This window comes from Canis lupus, chromosome X (assembly GCF_048164855.1).
Source record: "Canis lupus baileyi chromosome X, mCanLup2.hap1, whole genome shotgun sequence".
Taxonomy (NCBI): Eukaryota; Metazoa; Chordata; class Mammalia; order Carnivora; family Canidae; genus Canis; species Canis lupus.
The window spans coordinates 118,527,098-118,548,707 of NC_132876.1; the positions used below are offsets into that span (position 1 = coordinate 118,527,098).

Consider the following 21,610-nt stretch of genomic DNA (forward strand, 5'->3'; position numbering starts at 1 on the left):
CAAAGTGGAGTGGAGACAGGACATCCAGCAGCAGGAGGAGGAGTTACTTTCATATAGGTCTATCGGAACAAAGAGCCTGGTCCTCAACTATGCCCGTCTCACACCTCCCCCTGTGCACATGGCTCACATGGCTTGGGGCCATGTGCTCCTGCCCCAGCCAACTGCAGGCCCCTACCTCTGAAATGTCAGTGATACCCCGTCCCCGCCCCCAGTTGTGAAAGTCAAAAATGGCTCCAGACATTCCAAATGGGGGGGATGACAAAATCATGCCTAGTTGAGACCCACTGGCTCTGAGCAAGCAGGACTTCACCAGGAGCTAGAGAGAGGGACACATCCCCTAGGTCAAGACAAGGGTGGCCACTCTAACAAAATGGGGGCTCTGACAGCTGACAGGTACTCTTGAGAACCCTAGAATATATGAGAAAAACTAAGTGAAATACTGAAATATACAAATAAGTAAAACCCATGTCTATGTGCATAAGTGCATTCAACATTTACTGAGGACCCACTACGTGCTCTGTACTGTGAATAAGCAGAGAAAATCTAAATAAGTTAAAGGAAAGGAGATGGTTTAGATTTTTAAAAAAAATATATGACTAACTGCTTGGTCCCTTCATTCTCTGATCTTTTAAAAAAATTTGAAATAATCATGGATTCACAGAAAGTTGCAAAGACATGTATGGGGGGTTTCTTTCACTCAGTCCCCCCTGGGGTCCCATCCTGCCCAGCCCTGGCACCATGCCAGAGCACGGACCTGACACCACTGCAATCGCCGCACAGCTCATCCTGAGTTTGCAGGCGTGCCTCTGCGTGTGTCAGTGGCTGGGTGTATATGTACCAGCTCCGTGCCATTTTACCACATGTGTAGCTTCCATAACCACAATCACGACAGAGAAATATCTCGCCACTCCGAGCCTCCCTCGAGCCACTTCTAGAGCCACGTGTCCCCCAGCCTCCATCCCTAACCCTTGGCAACCACTAATCTGTTCTCCATCTCTGTAATGTTATTATGTCGAGAATGCTCTACAAACAGAATCTCACATTCATTTCCTTCTGTGTGTTGTGCTGCCTGGAATCACATGGTGGTTTGAGGTTGGGCTGCCACTCAGTCTGCTCTCAAGAGGAACAGGCTAATGACACTGGTCCCAGGGGTTTTTTTCTGATCTGCAAGAGCGGGGCGTGGAGGGGTAGAGAATGGCTGCATTTCTTCTTTGCATCTGCATGTTCCAAGTAGCACATGTGTGCGCACACACAGTTCTCTTCATGGGCCTTTAAAACCCACTGAAGTTCCTAAAGTACAGGTGGGGGGGATCCATTTACCCAGGAGCACAAAAGAATGAATCCCTTACTCAAATTCTCCCAAGAACTAAAGCTTTTTGTACCTTTAAATCTTAGCTTTTTAACTCTATTTTTTCCAACTTTATTGAGATACAACTGACATACAACATTGTGTAAGTTTAAAGTGAATGATATGATTTGATATTTCTATGTTGCAATACGATTATCACCATGGCATTAGCTAACACCTCCATCACATTACATAATTACCACTTAAGATCTACTCTCTTAGCGATTTGAGGATACAGCACTGTTAACTATAATCATAATGCAGTACACTAGATCCCCAGAATTAAATGTGTGTTTCTAATGAAAATCCTTTTTTTTTTTTTTTGAGAGAGAGAGAGAGAGTGCGCACACACGCGTGGGGGGGGAGCGGGAAGAGAGGAAGAGAGAACTTTAAGCAGCCTCCCCCCACCCCCCCACGGGGCTCAATCTCATGGCCCTGAGCCGAAACCAAGAGCCAGATGCTTAACCAACTGAGCCACATAGATGCCCCTAATGAAAATCTTTCCAAATATGGTTATTTTCCAGGCATCTTAATCTTGATTTGCATATTATTTAAATGCTCTCATCTAACTTTATCTCTGGAGCCTGCTTCTCCCTCTGCCTATGTCTCTGTCTCTCATGAATAAATAAATAGAATCTTTGGAAATAAAAAAGAAGTTTCTACAGAGGGGTTCGTTGACTAAAAGGCCCCCACTGGCTTTCATGATTCTGAGCTCCTTTCCTTTGGTTGGTTAGACTTCCCACCAGGGTCTGCAGGTCTCATCCTGTGCCCCACTCCGTACAAGCCCACTGACTAATGGTTACCTTAATTAACCCTGTATTCTAAGATCAGGGGTCAGCAAACATTTTCTGTAAAGTGCCACACAGTATTATTTTCAGCTCTGTGGGCCATCTGGTCTCTGTCCAGCAATTTAACTCTGTCCTTGTAGTTAGTTACAGCTCCAAAGCAGCTACAGCATGCATGACTAAGCTCCAACAAAACTTTATTCGTGGACACTAAAATTTGAATTTCACATAAATTTCACAAAACACCACTCTTATTACTCTTTCTCAACCATTTAAAAGTGGAAAACTCATTCTTCACCTGCAGGCTGTATAAAAACAGGTGGTGGGCCGGGTTCAGTCTGTAGGCTACTGATGACCAACCCCTGTCCTAGGATTTCCCGGGGCCAGCCATGACGTCTGGGAAATAATTTACACTTAAATCAGTTCATCGACTAACAACAAGTATTATCATCCTCCTTGCACAAGTAAGGAAATCCAGGCACGAGGAAATTCCAGGACTTGCATGGCAGCAGGGCACAGGTGGTAGGAGCTAACCCAGAGCCTGGGCATCCTCGCACCCGAGGGCGGCCCTGGCAGCACGCTGGTGACCGCTTCCACTCTGGCTTATTACTCCGGAGGGTCTCTCTGCTTCCCCAGCTGTATCTTCGACTCCTTGAGGGAAAGGGCCAGTCCTCAATGATGTTCATTTGTTATTTTCCATGGTACCTCGCACAGAGGCAGCGTCTTGATTATTTTTTTAAGACTTTATTTATTTATTCATGAGAGATACAGAGAGAGGCAGAGACACAGGCAGGGAGCGAAGCAGGCTCCCTAAAGGGAGCCCAATGTGGGACTCGAACCCTGGACTCCGGGATCACGACCTGAGCCAAAGGCAGACACTCAACCGCTGAGCCGCCCAGGCATCCCAGCATCTAGATTACTGAAAAGTCTTACTATGCATTTAATTTTTTGGCTCTCTGTCCCCAATGGTAAAAAGACATGTGAGAGATTTTATACTTCTCTCTTTCTCAACATAATGAATCAAAGGCTAAAGTAAGGAACAAACGAAAAGCGAAACTGTCTTTGATGGTCAATTGGTTTTTTTTCAAGTGTGCTGGCTGTTCCCATGGGCGCAGGCCACACAGCTGCCCTCAGGATCACAGGAGGGCATGTCCCTGTGTTAAAACAAAAGCAGAAGCAAAAAAACCAGGTTCCTATGATGGGGGTGAACCTCAAATGTTTTTGAAGCTAGATAAAAGAAGCTCCACATAAAAAGCCACATATCACACGATTCCATTTAGATGGAATCATCCAGAAGTGGCAAAGCCGGAGAGAGGGAAAGCAGCCTGGGGGGTGCAGGGGGCTGTGGGGAGGGGAAAGTGGGGAGGGGCCGCTTTACCAGGACGGGGTTGCCTTCTGGGGTGAAGGAAAGGTTTTAGAACTGGAAAGAGGGGGTGGCTGCACGACACCGCAACTGCGCTAAGTGCCACGGAACTGCTCACTTAAAATGGTGACTTTGTTATGTGAAAGTTCCCTCCATAAAAAAGATGTTAAAAGGATGGTGGTGGATCTGTGTATTCCAGTAGTGGAAACAGCACGCAGACCTATTATTAAATGAAAGTGTCAAGTCACAGGGGAAAAAAGGTGACAGTATGATCCCAATTATGTAAAATCCTAAGACAAAGGTCCAGCCCTATGTACATGTATTTGGGTAGAGTGTAGAGAAGGGACTAGAAGGACACACCACAGGCTGATCCCGGAGGTTCCCTCTGAGAAGGGGCGGGTGGGGATTTCCATGTGTTCTGCATATTTGTGCACTGTTTCATTCTCACAGGAAAAGAATGCTTCAGTGGGGTCCCCGTGTAATAGAAAAAACAGCCCAGGTCCCTGTGGGCCCGAGCACTTGGAAGGGCGGCCAGTCGGTTCCACGCACAGCTGTGCCGGGAGCGAGGCGCCAAGTGAGGACTGCGAGGCGCCGTGATGCCAAACAAGGAATTTTTACGGAGTTTCCCGTGGCTTTGGCTGCATCCGTCCGTTGATAGGTCATATGAAGTGCGTGAGACCTCACCAGCAAGTCCCACGGGCTTCGGAAGGGCCCCCCGTCAGGACAGCATCGGCCCCTCTTTAAAAATGTGCGTGTTCCCTGAGCAGCAGGCCAGGGTGCACACGGGCGATCCCGGGGAGGGAGGGAGAAGGGGGGCAGGGGCCGCACGTGTGCCGCTGCGCCCCGCCGTCCCCGCACCGGCCTCGAGCGCCGGGCCCCACCTGCACCTGGGGGCCCGGGGCCCCGGCAGCCGATGCCAGCCGTCCTGAGCCAGGACGCCCCGAACCCACGTCCCAAGCCCCCACAGCCTTCATCCGAGCTCGCCCGACCGTCCCGGGCTAACGGACACGTCCCTGGATTAACAGACACCGGGAAAAAGGGCAAGAAAACATTGTGACAAGGGCGGGGATGAGCAGGTCCGTTAGGACACCGGAAGGCCGAGCGCAGGGACCGACCTGCAAATGCCACCGCAGCCCACGTGGGAACACTCCACGCTGCGCCAGCGCCGCTGGAAACGGGAAGCCGCCGGGGCTACGGGCAGCGGCCAGGATCCGCGGCCTCCAGCACGGGGCTCCCTGGGCACCGCGAGCAGGGGCCGGGACTCGGAGGACGCCCGCTGCCGCCGGGCACAGCGCGGGGGAGGCTGGCCGGGGCCCAGGAGCCAGAGCAAGCCACCGCCGCCACCGATCGGGCGGCCCTGGACCTCGCGGGCCCGCAACACACGGGTCGTGTTCCCGCCCTGCCGCTGGGGATGCGCACAGGTGGGCCTCCCCGCCTCCCCCCACCCCCCCAGCACGACGGCTGGAGTTGCCGCTGGGCTAGCTCCGGCATTCTGCAGGGGACCTGGACAAGGCGGGCACTTCGGGGCAGTGAACAACCTGGGCCCCAGCCGCTCAGTGGAGCAGCGCTTGGCAGTGAAAAGGCACGAAGGGCCGATCCATGCGGCAACGCGCACGAACAGCGGGGAGATCGCACTGAGCAAAATAAGCCTGGTGGGGGGGGGGGGGGCACTGAGTGCATGACTCCACTTAGATGAAATGTCCAGAACACACAGATCTACAGACACGGAAAGCAGATGAGCAGCTGCCAGGGGCTCAGGGAGGCGAGGAGAGATTGCTAGTGGGTATGGGGTGTCTTTCTGGGGCGAGGGAAATGTCCTGGAATCACACAGTGGTGATGGGGGCACGATCCCGCAAATTTACTAAAAACCACTACACTGTGCACTTTAAAATAGTACATTTGATGGTATGGAAATCTTTTTTCAAATTTTTTTTTACGTTTTTTTTTTTTATTTATTTATGATAGTCACAGAGAGAGAGAGAGAGAGAGGCAGAGACACAGGCAGAGGGAGAAGCAGGCTCCATGCACCGGGAGCCTGACGTGGGATTCGATCCCGGATCTCCAGGATCGCGCCCTGGGCCAAAGGCAGGCGCCAAACCGCTGCGCCACCCAGGGATCCCTTTTTTCAAATTTTTTAAGTGAGGATAACTTTCAGGGTGAATCCAGGGTGATCCACCGGCTCAGAGACCTCCCCCATGCGGGAGACAGGTACCTTCGGGCACCTTTCCATGGGACAGGGCTCCAAGGGGCAGAAGGAGTTCATCTCGCACAGTGGCTCTCTGCTGTCCTGAGTTCCACATGGCCTGGAAAGGCCATAGGCACCTTGGCAGTGCTCTAGCTCCTGGTGGCGCCGAGGCTGGCACGTAAGGCTGCTCGGAGGCTCTCCCGCCTGGCACCCTGGCCCACCTGCCCAAGTGCTGGGCTTCTTGCCCAGGGGTTGCCCTAACCTGCTCCCTTCCTCTCCCCCCTCTCTTCCTTAGACCCTTGAGCTTTAAAGAAATAAAAAGAAAAAATAAAAAGAATAAAAAGAAATAAAAAGAAAAAAAAGAGAACCCGCCAGATAGAAAACACTGGAGATTCCACCACTCCACAAGCACCCTTGCAAGATGCCCTCACCACATCTTTCTAGAGCTCCCCATCCCACCTGCCGTAATTCAAGTATTGGCTAAGTCCCGTGCACTCCTTATTTCTTTCACAATTTCTCTGATATCATCCCTGCCTTTTCTAATGTCCTACTGCCCTCCATCTCTCTAGCTCAGGGCCTGTCGCCATCCGTGAAGACCTCCCAAGAGTTTCCAACTGGTCTCTTCTCTTGGAGATCCACCCCTGCCCACCACCCCATATTTGGCTACTCATCAGATGACCTGGCGCCTAAGGTGAGGCTCCCCGGCTCAAATCTACAAGGAACAAGGACTCCTGGCTGTTGTAAGGAGCCAGGGAGAAGACAGATGTGAAAAGCTTATTAGCATGGTACCCCTAAGCACGCCACAAATGTCAGCTACTGTGATTGTTCTCAAAGACACCAAGCTGACCAGATGCTTCCATTTTCAATGGGAAAACCACCCTCCTGCTTCCCTCTTATAAGGACCATGACTACACCGGGTAGACCCAGATAACCAAGAATAATCACCTCATCTCAAGATTCTTAACTTAATCCTACCGACAAATGTCATTTGCCATGGAAGGTCACTTATTAGCAAGTTTTAGAGACTAGGACATGGACATCTTTAGGGGAGCCATTATTCTACCTTCCATGAAGGAGGTGGTGGGGCAAAATATCAATTAACAATGAATGCAAGATAAAAAAAATAACTGGTGGGTATGACACAGTACAAGGGGCACAGTTACCCTAGTGAAGGGAGGGTCAAGCCCAGGTAGTAGATCTGAGCTCAGCTCTGGAGCCAGAGAGAGCTCTGGAGCCCTCTTTGGCTGTGGACAGTGAGGTTACTAAGTCAACCTCCCTGTCCTATTTCATCATCTGCCCACCTACACCCTGTGTGGCCGCTGTGGGCTTTCAGTGGAAGCATCCAGGCAGACAGGAGAGCACGAGCACCTGAGACACAGAGGCTGTGCAACAGTTTGAATGAATGAATGAATGAATGAATGAATGACTCAGGGGCAGGATGTTTCAAAGTGGGAGGGGTTTGGGCAGCTGAGTGGCACCCGAGAAAGGGCACCGATTCCTGGCCAGAAGACTCAGCTCAAGTCCCTGTGCTTCCAACTGCCAGCAGGACGTCCCCCGTCCCCGTAGCTGTGGCCCTGCAGTGCGAAATGAGGAGCTTGCACAAGACTAGCACTTCCAACTCCCAAGCTGAGGGTTCCCAGCTCGGCGTGCTCCAGCCCCAGTCACACCTCCCTCACCGGAGGCTGGGTCAGGGAAATTGACCTCATTTATTCCAACAGCCCGCAGGCACTTCCTGCCTCCGGCACTTTCCTCACATTCCTTCCTTTCCTCCCCAGCTCCCAGAAAGCGCCAGAAACCCTCAATGGAAGAAAATAAAGACAACGCCCCCCTGCCCCCAGCTCAAATGAGCCCTCCCTCCTTTTTTCAGAAGCCATCACCACCTCGTGACCACTGTCTTCGTTTCTGTGTCTGTCTCCCATCTCCCAGAAAACTCGGTCTCCATCCGCCTTACTAGAACGCGGGAGGCCAAGAATCTCTGTAAATATTTCTTCACTTTACTGGATTTAAATAGGAACAAGTGAATTCAGAAGAATTTAACTCTGCTTTATTTTTTTTAAGATTTTTTTATTTTTTATTTATTCATAGAGACACAGAGAGAGAGAGGCAGAGACACAGGCAGAGGGAGAAGCAGGCTCCATGCAGGGAGCCCGACGTGGGACTAGATCCCGGGTCTCCAAGATCACGCCCCAGGCTGCAGGCGGCGCTAAACCGCTGGGCCGCCACCGGGGCTGCCCTAACTCGGCTTTATTCCATCAGATCAATTGTATTGAATGTATTGGGAAGGCAACCAACATCAGCAAAAGGACCTGGGCTAGAAGAAGCTCACCAGGCTCGCCAGGTGGCTTTTACCACGTCACCTGACCCATGGGTTCCTAAAGCAGAACCTACCAGAGAAGGTGGAATACATTATTCCCACTTGCAAGAGCAGAGTGAAAAGGGAGAAAAGGAAACTTAGAGATTTCTAAACATCCGGGATCTATTTTCAGAAATGACTTTTCCATTCACTTTTCTTAAAAAAAAAAAAAAAAAAAAAAAAAAAGGAAGGAAGGAAAGAAAAAGACCGATACTAAGCCAAGAATAGACCAAGAAATGATTGCTGATGATCTAAATGGATAAAGATTCTTCCACCAGGAGCCCACCCCTTATGGCCTTAAAAGCAAAGACGCTCCCCCATGTTCATACAAACAGTACCTATAATCTTAAAAAATGAAAAATAGAGAAATCATTCCTTGTTTTTCAGAAAGTTTGTATAATCCAGAAATAGACTCTGTGGAGTAAATATAGTAAACCTCCTATTAATTAATACTAAATAAAGGTCGCAAGGAGGTGGCAATGATGTCATCCGACTCTGTTATACGGGGCTCCGGCCTTGCAATTTCCCAAACCATGGATTGTTTTCTCCATAAAATAGCTTGTTCAAAGGAATTTTAATATACCACAGAATTTCTCCAATTGGAGCAGGTCAAATCCCATCTCGTGAACAAATGGGTCCCTAAAAGTTTATGTCATGCTATAATCTGGGCCTTCCACCGTCATCAGGATTATTCACATTCGCTTTGATCTCAAATGTGATACGTCCACCATCCTCTGGACTGGCTGCTCGGCCTTGGCAGTCCGGCATTGTAATCTCAACTGAGCTCCAAGAACAGAACATGCAGTTTCACTCACTCAGTCCACATATAAGACAACATCAACAGAACCCACAGGCACTGTTGAAGGCACTAAATTTTTTCAAAGGAAGCAAAAATGTTCTTTCCATGTTTTCTGCCTAAATAGCAAATATCTTCTTATAGAGTGATCACTGAACTCTGAGTGAATATATGTAGAATACATACGTGTGACCAATGTGAACCAGGCAAGACTCACCCACAGAAACTGCCAGCCATAGAAACGATCAATTAACTTTATATTTTTTAACAAGGTCTTTGGATACAATCCGTAGCAAAGAATGAAAACTATACAGACAATACTGATCTGCGGAGATAGTGAATTTAAGCCTAAGGAGGGTTCAAAATCAAACCAAAAAATTCCATTTTGTAAACATTGAGATTTTTTTATACATCTGTAGCCACATCTGTAAAGATTATTTCCTTAGGCTTGCAACTTTTTGGTTGTGACTTGAAAAAGAAATTACAACTACAGTAATTCACCCACACACCCTGAAGCTGCCAATATCAAATGCTATTACACACAACATTGACGGGAATTACTATAAAACTCTAGAAGAGATTATCTACAACCCTTGGCCCTCAGTTACTGTGTTTACAGGGCCTCATCTTACACTATGACAGTTTTTACTAAATTGTATGTGAAATAATGTTTTAAGTCAGCATCAATTTTCACCACACCTACTACATTCATTTATTCCTTCATAATTTCATTTTCTTTAAAAGCCTATTTATTTATTTGCTACTATCCTGTCAGTTCTCTATTTGGAAGCTGTTTGGAGAAAATCATTGAACACCGTCTTCCACTTGCGCGAATCAAACACAACTCAAAAAGGACTTTAACTGTCAGATGCACATGGAGAAAATGTACTCTGACAAAGTTTTTTTCCATATAATAAAAATCAATTACAACTTTAAAGGATAATCAGTCACCCATAAAAAACGGCAGGGTTCTGTTTTGAAAGAGGAAGAAGAATGGCTATTACACCATACGCCATTTACACCCTTCGGTAGACTCCACTTAAATGTTTGTGGCTTGCTGAACATTCCATACATATTTCGGGCAAGGTATTATGGGAGCTGAAGTGCAAGCTATCCCCTGCTGAATTTTCACTCACTATAAAAACAATGTCTCATAAAAGTATACACATGTTTTTACTTTACAAAAAAATGTAAACTATGCACTTTTACTCACTCAATCGACACTTTTAGCACTAGAAACGGGACTTTTAAAAAATCTATAACATAAGTGATGCCTGCAAAGGGTGAAAATGTCATTCAGTAACAAACAGATTTCTGGAAAAAAGAACATAGGAAATGTATATGAAACACAGAGAAAGGAAGACTCTACAAGCTGACTCCTGTAGGGTCTGCTCACCTATGTCCTGGGTCGTACCATTAAAATGGAAATTTGCACGTTTATATTTTTCATCTTGAAACCCCACTCCAATGTAGCCACAACTGTTTTATATTACCCTCATAAAATGAACCTTAGCCTTTTCTAAGCCAAACAGTATTTTTAATTGGTTCATTTTCCAGTTGTTTGGGTTTTTAGCAGACATACAGCATAAATGGGCACTACATTCCAAGCAGTTCCACCAATTCCAGAACCATCCAAGACTTCATCAAACAGCTGTGGCTCTAGCCTTTGGTAAAATTATTATATGATCTCACCTGATTTTCAAAATAACTAAGCATCTTTTTAACCCATAAAAGTGTGCTAGGATTTACCTAAGTTTCTGAGTCCAGAAGTTTGCTGTGTTCAGGGAGGATGTTAGGGAAACACGCTCATTTTGCTGTTTTGTTTTTCCCTATCTGAACCCAGAGAGATTTTTCAAACAATAATGCAACAGCTTCCCTCCTCCAAAGTTTATTTTCAAACGCCAGTGCCATGCAGCACTGCCTTTCCTGTGCAGGTAAGGAGGAAGCAGGAGCAATGTCATCACACTGAGCCTGTCCTGAGTCTTAAGATCATTGAGAAGCCTGCAGTATTTCCTTTCTAGCACCCCGGCCCAGTGCAGAGAGAAGTTGCTGCAGACAGGACAAGGTATCAGGTAACCACTAGAAACACTTAGTTTCAACAGAATTCCCAATTACGCGGTGCGTGCGTGCACAGACACTCACACACACACACACACACACACACACAAAAGCACCTCTCCAAAAGAGCAGAACCACTGAAATTAGCAATCACACAGAAAGTTAAGGAAAAGCATCATTACATGAACTTAATCAAATGCAATGTGGTAGTGCTTTTAGAAGAATCCATGTTTCACTCCATGGTATATTCACATAAATACTAAGACAACTTAGTGCCCTGTTCACATCTTGCACAAAAAGGAAACCTGAAATTCAGCTCTTGTTTTTCGTTTACTGCAAAAGCATATGGGTCTAATCATGTTGCATTCTGGCTGCAGTACACAAGGCGACTTCAATCAGAATTTTAACTCAATTTTTAAGGCGCTAAAGAGCAACCATCATAGTCTGGGAGCAGAGTCTCCCGATTCCAAGAGAACTGGGAATCCCTGAGTGGCCCATCTGGCACCAGTCTTTGGATGGAAAGTAGGCTGAGCCCGCCAGACAAGGAACCCACACCACGAAGCTGGAGCGCACGTTTATGCTCCAAGATGACAGCTCATCTGGCCACCGCGGGGCCGGGGGCGGTGGGCGGCCGAGGCCCGGCGGGGATGGGCGAGGCCGAGGCGGAAAAAGGAAAAGAGGGCTATCCGTCAGCTCCGGGGGAGGAAATTCCAGGCGACCAGCTTCCAGGCGCCGGTCAGCGGGTGACGTGAGGGAACCAAGTCACTGTGTCGGCCCCGCAGCGGGGGCCGGGAGGCGGCCGGGGCTCCGCACTCCGGGGGCTCGAGGCCGGAGACGGGGCGCCTCGAACCTCGTCCAAGGCCCCTGGGTGGGGGCGTGGAGCGCCCAGATCTTCGCCCGGGGCCCCCCCGAAGACACGCGACCTGCGCCCAGACCCGGAGGCCTGCCGGCGTCCTCGATCCCCTCCGAGAGCCCGAGGGATGGAGCGCCGGGACCCCGGCCGCGGCCCGCACCCCCGCTCTTACCGGTCGCGGGGGTCGATCCACGACGTCTGGCGCGTATTGTGGTCGATGTAGAAGACGCGGCCGTCGTAGTCGCGCGCCTCCTCCCAGCCGGCGGGCAGCGGCAGCTCCGCGCTCTCCCGGGCCCGCGGCGGCGGCGGCGCAGAGGGCGCGGGGGGCGCGGGGGCCGCGGCAGGGGGCGCGGACGGCGGCTGCTCCCGAGGGGGCTGCGCGGGCGGCGGCGGCTCCCGCGGGGCCTCCCGCGGCTCTCCCCGCCGCCGCCGCCGGCCGCCGCTCAACCACGGCATGACCGCTCGGGCCCCGCCGCCGCCGCCGCCCGGCCGCCCCGCGCGCGCCGCGTCCTCCGCCAGCACTAAGGCCCGGCGCCCGGGGCGCGGGGGCGGCCGCGGGGAGCCGCCCGCCGCGCCCGGTGCATCCTCCGCCCGGCGCCCGCGCACCGGCGCCCGCCCGCCGCCCGTCCGGCCCTGCGCGTCGCCGCCCGCGCTGCCCGCCCGCCCGTCCGGGTCGTTCGGATCGCCGCCACGCGTGGAGTCACAGCCCCGGAGCCGCCGCCGCCGCCGCTGCCGGCGGCCCCTCGATTCCCGCGGCGCGCCCGGCCATCTTCGTTCCTCGGCGCGGCCCGGTCGGGAGGGGCGGGGCGCACGCAGGCCCCGCCCCGCCCGCGGCCCCGCCCCTCCGCCCCGTCCCCCAGCCTGCGGCGCCGGCTCCCGCCGCCGGGCCCGCCGTCGCCCTCCGCTGCTCCGCCTCCAGGCTCCCCCGGGGCTCCCGGGCCACCGTCTCCCCAACCCTAGCCCCCGCCCCCTCCTGCTGCTGCCCCCCGGCTCCCCGGCCGGAGGCTCCCTCGCCCCCCAGCCGCTGCAGCTCCTCCTCCCGCTCCTGCTCCGCGCGCTCCTCCCTCTTCCCACTCCATCACCTCCCTCCTCCGGCCTCGCCGGGAAACCGCGCGGGGGCCAGGATGGGCGCCGCCGCGTCCGTCCGCCCCCGGGCCACCGCGGAGAGGAAGGGGGGCCGGGAAGACGGCACCCCACCCGAGCTGCAGGCGCGGCCCGCCTGGGGCTCACTCCGGGGACGCGAACAATTCCCGGGGGAGAGGGCGGTCACTTCGCTTTACCCACCCCCAGACTTCCAAAGCCCCTCTGCCCACTGGCGGGGGGACTGCGCCTTGGGTCTCCCGAATAGCCAAGATGGTCCCGCGAAGGCGGGTAAAGCCCCGGAGGGGAGGCCGAGGGGGAGCCCGTGGCCAGTCATCTTGCGTGGAGCTGGGGCGACACACCTGTAACCGAGAGCTGGACAGGTGGCCACTTAGGCATCCCCGCCAGGAGAGCCCCAGAAGGGCTGATCCGAAGTCCCCGCTCTGGGCCAGGCCCCCTGACCTGCCTTAAGCTCTTCCACCTTCCAGACTGAAGGATCTGATAGTTTGAGCAGAGACTCAAGTTGACCACTGCTGGGGAGGAAGCTGTGTCAACCCCTAAAATCTGATGATACGTTATGTTCCACCCGTGTCACAAGCTGGAGAAACTGAAGTCCCAACTTTGGGGCTCTCTCTTGCTCCAAGTGTCCCAGCTACTTAACTACTCGAGTTCCCTGGCCACGAGACTTAAAGCCAGGAAATACAGGAAAGTTATCAGGAAGGTTTTAAAACACTGTTACGGTGATATAAAAACAGCTAGTAAAAAGTCAGTGTGATCCAAATCTAGATACAGAGAAGAGACTGAAGGAAAACCTTCCAAAACTAGTTTGCATTCCTTCAGTGAGGTGGCTTTTTAAAAATTATTTACCCTCCAAATTGTTCGTAAAATGATAATATTACTCTCATAAGGGGGAAATGTTCTTGGAGACCGCTCACTGGGACATACCTAAGGAAGGTCTTTCCTCCCCTCCTCCCACCACAACACAGGAACTTCCTTATTCCCCAAGTGTCTGCCCCCACCCAAAACTTATATGCCGGAAATTCCACCACTAGAGTCCTTTTAGTTAAACGTGAATGGTTATTAAATGTCCCAGGGAAAGGTAGGGAGAGTAACAAAAAGGCTAATATTTCCTGATCTCGCACATTCCAGGGGATGCCCAAGTGCCAAGTATCCCCGCTCTGACGTTTTCCTTTCTGGTTGGCATGCGTTACTGCCAAGGGGGCTGCCGCTGCCTTTCCTCTCTCTTCCTGCACACCCCGAAGTCACTTTGCCACCCAGCATGGCCAGGCTGAAGCTGCGGGTCTGCCCTCCCAGGCATCCTGTCTTTCCAGAATTTCACAAACCTGGGTACTGTCGCTGGAACCTGCCCTGAATGGGGCTGGAGTGTGTTAGAGTGAAGCAGCCCCTACAGAGAGAGAACACACCCACACATCAAAGGACTCCTACAAGGAAAGGCAAGAAGAGAGAATATCAGGTAAAGAGTAGGGGGTGGGGGGGCCACACCCAGGTGGGAGCTGAGAGGCAAGCATGGATGGGCTTTCCCTGAGGACAGGAGACCTTAGGTACCCAGTGGGACTGTGCTACAGACCTACTGCTTACGAGCGCTGTGCGAGGTGTTGGCACGCTGCAGAGAGCAGGACTGAGTCTGTGCACCCCCCATGCCACAAAGAAATAAGCACTTATGACTGTGATTTGTCTACAAATGAAACTCAGGTTCATCCCCAAATTGAGGATGCAGGAGGCCCGTGAGACTCCAAGGAAGACACCTGAGATGAGGAAACTGAGGCTCAGGTCTCCAGGTTCCCAAGTTCTGAGCCCTGTCCCCTTGGCACCTGGAGCTGCTGGCACCCAATACTTGATGTTGGTAGCAGATGCGGCATCCCACCCAGATTTCCTTGGCTGGGGCGCACAGCCTTCTTGGAGGATCACCCTTGGCTGACAGACGTCTAAGAGGTTATTATGCCCCCCCCCTTAGGGACTGATTCTGCTGCGGGACAGCCCGTCCTCTTGCCTTTGTGGGACAGACTCCAGTGGGCCACACTCCAGAGCTCCCCATGGGCTGCCATGGCTTTGCTAGCTGCCCCCCCACCCTTCCCGCCTCCACACCCCCTTCGGCGAGCACACCCCCAGTCCGGCACTCGCTTGACCATGGTCACCTCTGGCACTGCTTCTGGGGAGCCTGACCTATGAGGGTCCGCCGCGCTTGCTGTCTGCCGAGCACTGAGCAAATATAAATCATTTGATCATCATGACAACGTCTGCAGATATTCCTAATTCCGTGTGCACATTAGAGGAGAGTTCAGAAATAGGGGGACATGGCGTGCCAGTGAAGACAGATGGGAGACCCTCACTGAAAAAGCTTTAGCCACATGCCCACTCGTGGCCCCTGGACCTCTCTGACTCAGAGAAGCACAGCAGGCCTGCTGCCTTTTTCTTCCTAAAATGAGCTAACTAATGGAAGAGGCCAGAACTTGGGGTGCCTGAGGCCTGTTGACAGCACCGTTAATCCTTTCTGACTTGGAAGATCTGCCGGGCCTCTGGGCGTCCCTGCAGACCTGTGCAGGGAGCTGGGTTGGCAGAGAAGGCGGTGAGACGGCTCAGCAGTTTAGCGACACCTTCAGCCCGGAGGGAGCCTGGAGTCCCGGGATGAGTCCCACATGGGGCTCCCCACGGGGGGCCTGCTTCTCCCTCTGCCTGCGTCTCTGCCTCTCTCCTGCGTCTCTCATGAATAAATAAATAAATAGCATCTTAAAAAAAAAAAAACAACGAAGAGAAGGCGGTGGGGTGGTCGAGGAAGGGAGTGCGGCCTCCCCAGCACCGCGGTGAATTGGGAAGTCTTGTAGCCCGTGGTAATTGTCGGCGAGAAGAAGGCCCGTCTTTCTTACAGTCAAGCGGGGCTTTCCATGTGGAACTAAAAACATAGGCACACACCGGACACTGTAGCGGAAGAAGTCTTTGGTCTGAGCTGAATGCACAATTATGCATTCCTTTTTGCCTCTGTATTAAAACCACAGCCTTGCCAACAACAGAAGTACAAACATTGCAGTGATCTATCCTCTCCCCGAGATTTCGGATGGAAAAACCGCTCAGGAAAAATCCACTTAGGCTCTGGGTGATGAAGGCACAAACACTTGTTCGCTGCGCTGACCTTCTGGGAAATCCCTTTTCTGAAATGGTTAAAATGCCCTCAATATAGCTTGCAGAATATTTTCTTTAAAATGCTTGTTAAGGGGCAAAACCAGCACACTCTTTGCATGCCAGACGAGCAAACGCAGAGTTTGAAGATTTTTACCCTTCCCGTGACATTCCACCTTCTCCCACCACCCCTCTTCCCAAAGGATAATCTTGATTTTAGAGGAGAAGGTACAACATTGCATCTATACATCTTCGATGCTTGAGAAGCTTCTAGAAGAGGGAGTACCATGAAGGCCACAATCATCGGGTCTAAAATGAGAGAAATAAAGACTGCCAAAGGAGTCTTGCTTACTTGTATAAACAATCAAGTGTTCTAGGAAATGACACATTGGCTAATTCTGCACATTGTACTGAGAGGAAACCGGAAGTGGGCCAGATTGGGTCTGAAGAAGAAATGGCTCATTGTTTGGCATTCTTTAAATGCTAGAATAATTACTCAATTATGGGCACTTCCCATATATTTAAATAATGCAAATGCACAAGCTGTGGAGGAGATTGGATGTAGTTCCTGCTAATTCCTGTCTTGCCGGTTCCAGGACAGCAAAGGAAGAAAGGATTCCCAAAATCCCTACCCCGGAACCCCTCGGCAGGCTCGGGGGACCGGAATGGGGACAGGATGGGGTTATTCCCTGGTGCTTTACTTTGTGGCTTTATGTCTTTAACTTCAGACACTTATTTGACTTGTGATCAGAAGTTGTTTAGATTTTGAGTGTGGACTGAGAGCCTGACAGCGCTTTTCTCAAATGGGTCGATGCAGCCGGTTTGGAGATTCAGGTTTTTCCCATTTCCTCATCTTCCACTCCAAAAACATGCAGGGTATTCCGGAAAAGTCAGCTGCGTGGATGAGCCCGGCAGCCTGTGTCTGGTCCAATTGAGCGCATTTTTCTGCCCTGTGTCAGCTCCCAGAATGTTCTCAGAGTTGGTCGTGGCTGTCAGGCTGGAGGTGGACTCCTTTCATACCTGAGTTATTAAAATTCAGATTTAAAAAAACGTCAGCCCAATTTCTCTCCCAAACTTAGAATGCTCCAAACCACCCACTTCCTTCCTCTCCAAGTCTCCCCTCCCAAGGCTACATTTTTACTTTTTCTCCTTCCCAACCCACGGGTTATGTTCAACAAAATGCTAACGAGTAAACCGAAAATGTATTCCAGGCAGGCCACAATTTTCGGAAGACGCAGCCGCCCTGAGCCAGCATACTACAAGATGCGTCCTCCTGGCTGGGCTCTCTGGTTCAGGATTAGGACTCCGGTCCCCTGTGTATTTGGAAAAACAGATTCTTAAACTGCAGACCTCTGCCTTATGAGCCAAGCCGAGCAGCTTGGACGTCTCCCGCTTACAGAAACACGAAGGAGGATTTATGCAACACGGAAAGGAGCAGCCTCTGGGTCGTGAACCATTTATTTTTCCATTTGACAACACTAGTGTTACGACTTAGCGTCTTCTGTGGCATGGATGGACCGGCTTTGGAACGCAGCTAACCTCGCTGGATCCTGGAGCCGCGATCCTGCAAGTGCACGTGGTGGTTGCTACGCGTCCGCGCCTCTCAGCCAGGGACGATCTGGCCCTCGGAGGACAGGTGGCAGTGTCGGGGGCGGCTCTGGGAGGAGGGTGCCCCGGGCACGCAGGGGGCAGAAGCCAGAGAGGCTGCCCGCATCGCAGAGTGCACAGGACGCCCCTCGGTCTGAGAGCCCCGGGGCGCATGTGTCACGTCGGCCGACCGACGTGGCGCTGCCTAGATCTCACGGTGGGGAAACCAAGGCTCCGAGACTGCGAGGCCCCCGTGCGACGCGATCTGGCCACCGCGAAAGCCCCGGGCCTCGGGTGCAAGCTCGGCCTGGCCTTCCCGTCTGACCTCCGTGTTCCTCGGGGGTCTCCGGAGGCGCAGAACCGACAGGAGAAAGGTGGCTAGAGAGGGTCATCGTAAGCAGCCTGCTGACGAGCCCCAAGGTGTGCAGGGGGGCACCCGCGGCCCGGGGGCTCGGGCCTCAGGAAGAGCTGACGGGCGGCTCGAGTGCAAGGGCAGGAAAAGCGACGCCCTGGCTCACGCGTCAGCCAGGAGGGGTTCCTCTTACTCGCGGGGAGTCCCTCTTTCTGCTTTGTTCAGGCCTTCGGGGAATCGGATGAGGCCCGCCTACAGCTGCTTTCCTCAGTCTGTTGCTTCTAACGTTCATCTCAGCCAGGAGCCACCTCGCAGAAGCACCTGGAATAATGTTTGACGGAATATCCGGGCACCCGACGGTCGGGTCAGGTCAACACATAAATTACCAGTCACTCTTCCGACTCTCTAACCAGTCGCTGCGTGTGTCTGCAGCCCTTCCTGCTCCCCGAGGGGGTCTCCGGGCGGCAAGCCCCGGGAGCTCGCTGGAAGGCCCAGCCCGGACCCTCCACAGCCGGGCGACACGCTCGACGGGGGCCGCCACGGGGCTGGCGGTGAACCATTTCAGAATGTCCACTCAAAGAGCCATCTAAGGTTCTCCTCACTTCGTAACCAACAGGGGTTTATTTATCATTTAGGAGGTGCCAAGCCCGGGATGCCTGGGGGGCTCAGTCGGTGAAGTCGGCCCTCGGCTCAGGTCGTGGTCTCGGGGTCCTGGGATCGGGGCTCTCTGCTCAGCAGGGGAGTCTGCTTCTCCCTCTGCCTCTGCCTCTGCCTCTGCCGCGGTGCTTTCTCTGTTCCCCCCTGCCCTTTCTCTCCCAAATAAATAAATACATAAAAAATAAAATAAAAAGTTCCAAGCCCTACTCCAGTCACTGAGCAAAGTATGATCACAGCCACGTTCACACTTGCTCTGCGTGATCAGCACATTTAAGAGCCGGGTCTGTCACTCAACTTCAGACTGAGTCTCCGCGAAGTTCAGCCAGACTTACCTGGCACAGAGGAAGAAATGGGCAGAAAGCCAGCCCCAAGCCAATTACGCTGTAAACAACGTTTGATTTTTGCCTCGCTTCCTATGCCTCTCCTCACCTGGTGTCCCTGCCCAGAACTGGCCACATGATCTGTGGTGTGTGTTTTGTGGTGCGCATTGGGAACGTGACCCTGTCTTACTCCGTTCAGACTGCTTTCACAAAAGACCACAGACTGAGTGGCTCATAAGCAACAGAAATTCGTTCCTTACAGTTCTGGAGGCTGGGAAGTCCAAGATCAGGAAGCCAGCACGGTTGGGGAAGGGCCTTCTTCTGGATCTCTGTCTCCTCCTGTGGCAGAAGGGGTGAGGGGACTCTGGGAGGTCTCTTTTAAAAGAACATTAACCCTGGGGCGCCCGGTGCCTCAGTCTATTAGGTGTCTGCCTTCCGCTCAGGTCACGATCTCAAGGTCTTGGGATCGAGCCCTGAGTTGGGCTCCCTGCTCAGCGGGGAGTCTGCTTCTCCCTCTCCCTCTGGCCCTCTCCCCTGCTGGTGTGCTCGCTCTCTCTCTCCCTCTCTCTCTCTCTCACTCTCTCACAAATGAATAAATAAAATCTTGTAAAAAATAAATAAATAAAAGAACATCAATCCCATTGAAGAGACTCCACCACCATGACGTACATACCTCCCATCCTACCTTCCTAATGCCATCACATCAGCGGTTAGGATTCCAACATCTGAATTCGGGAGGCACACAAACATTCAGACCATAGCAGGTGCCTTGTTTTAAAAAAAAAAAAAAATGAAGAATTTCAACATGGTGACAGTAGAGCATCAAATCTAGCACAAGTCCTCTGGAGCACAGGGCCCTGTCCAGCCTCTGACTTCTGGTTGCCGTGTCCTTCGAATATTCTGCAGGGACAGCAATTTTCAGTGATAGCACAGAAGATTGTTTTGGGGAAAGAGACCCTGTCCCTGCAAATCAAACCACTTGTTCCCCAAGGCTCCTCTGCCAGGCCGATTACCTCTCCAAGGTCAGCAGGACATTGCTGGCAAGAAGAACGTCCACTGCTCCTACGCCCTGGGTGCCCTGGTGTTGTGGGTTGAATTATGTCCCCCCAAAGATAGGTTCAAGTCTATGCCTGGTACCTGTGAACGTGCCCTTATTTGGAAATAGGGTCAGATAGAATTAGTTAAATTAAGATGAAGTCATATCGGCGATGAGTGAGCCCTTAACCCAATATGACTGGTGTCCTCAGGAGAAAAGACACAGACACACAGGGAGAAGGCCATGTGATGAAGGAGGCAGAGATTGGAGTGATGCATCTACAAGCCAATCAATGCCAAAGATTGCCAGCGACACCGGACGCTAGGAGAAAGACACCGAACAGATGCTCCCCCAGAGCCTTCGGAGGGAGGGAGTGTGGTCCTGCCCGCACCTTGGTTGCAGACTTCTAGCCTCCAGAACAGTGAGAGAAGAAATTTCAGCTATTTTAAGCCACCCGGTCTATGGTACTATGTTACTGCGGCCCCAGAAAATTAATATGCCCAGAAATTTGTCCCCAGGCTTCTGCTGTTTGCTTCATGGAGACAAGAATCGATAAAACTCTGTCCACAGAGTCCCGACCGATGCCAGGAAATCCCAGAAAACAGAAACCCACCACGACAGCCCGCCGAAATCCCACCAAACCCAGGAGCCCCAGGTATGCCACACTCAGCTCCAAGACCCCATCCCATAAACAGAAGTGGCCGACGTCCAGTGGGGACCAGGAGCAAGCCAGGAATGTCCGCATTTGCCGTCGTGTGCTGCCCAAAGCTCAGAACTACCCTGGGCCACCGGGTGTCCGATCTGTACGTACGAGAAGCGCCTCTCTGTGAAAACGTTCAGCTAATCCCGCAGTAGGAGTGATGGAACCAGAATCTGAATGAAGCCCCTGCCCACCCCACGGATTGACTGCATCCTGGCGTTGAGCTTCGATGGCTGCTGAGATCACAAAAAGATAGCTGGCCAGACCGGCCTCGCTTCCGTGGGAGAACACACCGCCCATGATCAGTCTTGCCAAAAAGTCAAACTTGAATCGGATCAAAACCCGATTACCAGCTTCCAGAAAATACAGACATCACAGGAATATATTAACATCTCGGGGATGCTATCCCAGCAAAATCCCAGCTGGGGAAACTCTACCCAACCAATGAGCCTATTTCTTCCAAAAATACACTTCGAGGGGAACAAAAGAGAGATGGAAAGGAAGCCGGTGGATGAAAAAGAGAGTAAAGAGACAGAACGGCCAGTAGCATGGTGTGAGCTCTATTTGAATCCTGATTAATAAGCCAACTGGAAAAAACATCTGTAATATTTATGAGGCAACCGGAAATGGGAACACTCCTTGAGAGTTGACCGTATTAAGGAATTATTATCTTTTTATTTAAGTTGGATAATGATATTTCAGTTACTTTTAAGAGTCCATACATTTTAGAAATGCATTTGGAAATAATTATGGGAAATGTGATATATCCAAGATTTGTTTAAAAATAATACAGGTGACAGAGAGCAGGAGTGAGTGGTTTTAAAACAAGGTCATTGGGAGTTGATAATTGTTGAAGCCAGTGGTGGGTCAAGGAGGTTCATTACACTGTTCTCTGTCACTTATATATGCTTAAAATTTCCGTAATAACAAAAATGTTTGAATTCCACCAAACTTCGTAAAAACAGCTGAGCCAATGGCATCTGAATTTTGGATATTGGATTA

General features: G+C 51.6%; 1 protein-coding gene across 2 annotated transcripts in view; it reads right to left on the minus strand.

Moving 5' to 3' along the window:
• Positions 1-12,526, minus strand: part of WWC3 (WWC family member 3) — a 120,572-nt gene extending 108,046 nt beyond the window's left edge. The window contains exon 1 of one of the 2 annotated variants that reach the window (XM_072817171.1): positions 11,914-12,526. In XM_072817171.1, the coding sequence (XP_072673272.1) occupies positions 11,914-12,197 (284 nt within the window). In that variant the 5' untranslated portion in view covers positions 12,198-12,526. The remainder of the gene's footprint in view (positions 1-11,913) is intronic. The other variant, XM_072817170.1, reaches the window with a different exon arrangement.
• Positions 12,527-21,610: the final 9,084 nt, after the last annotated feature.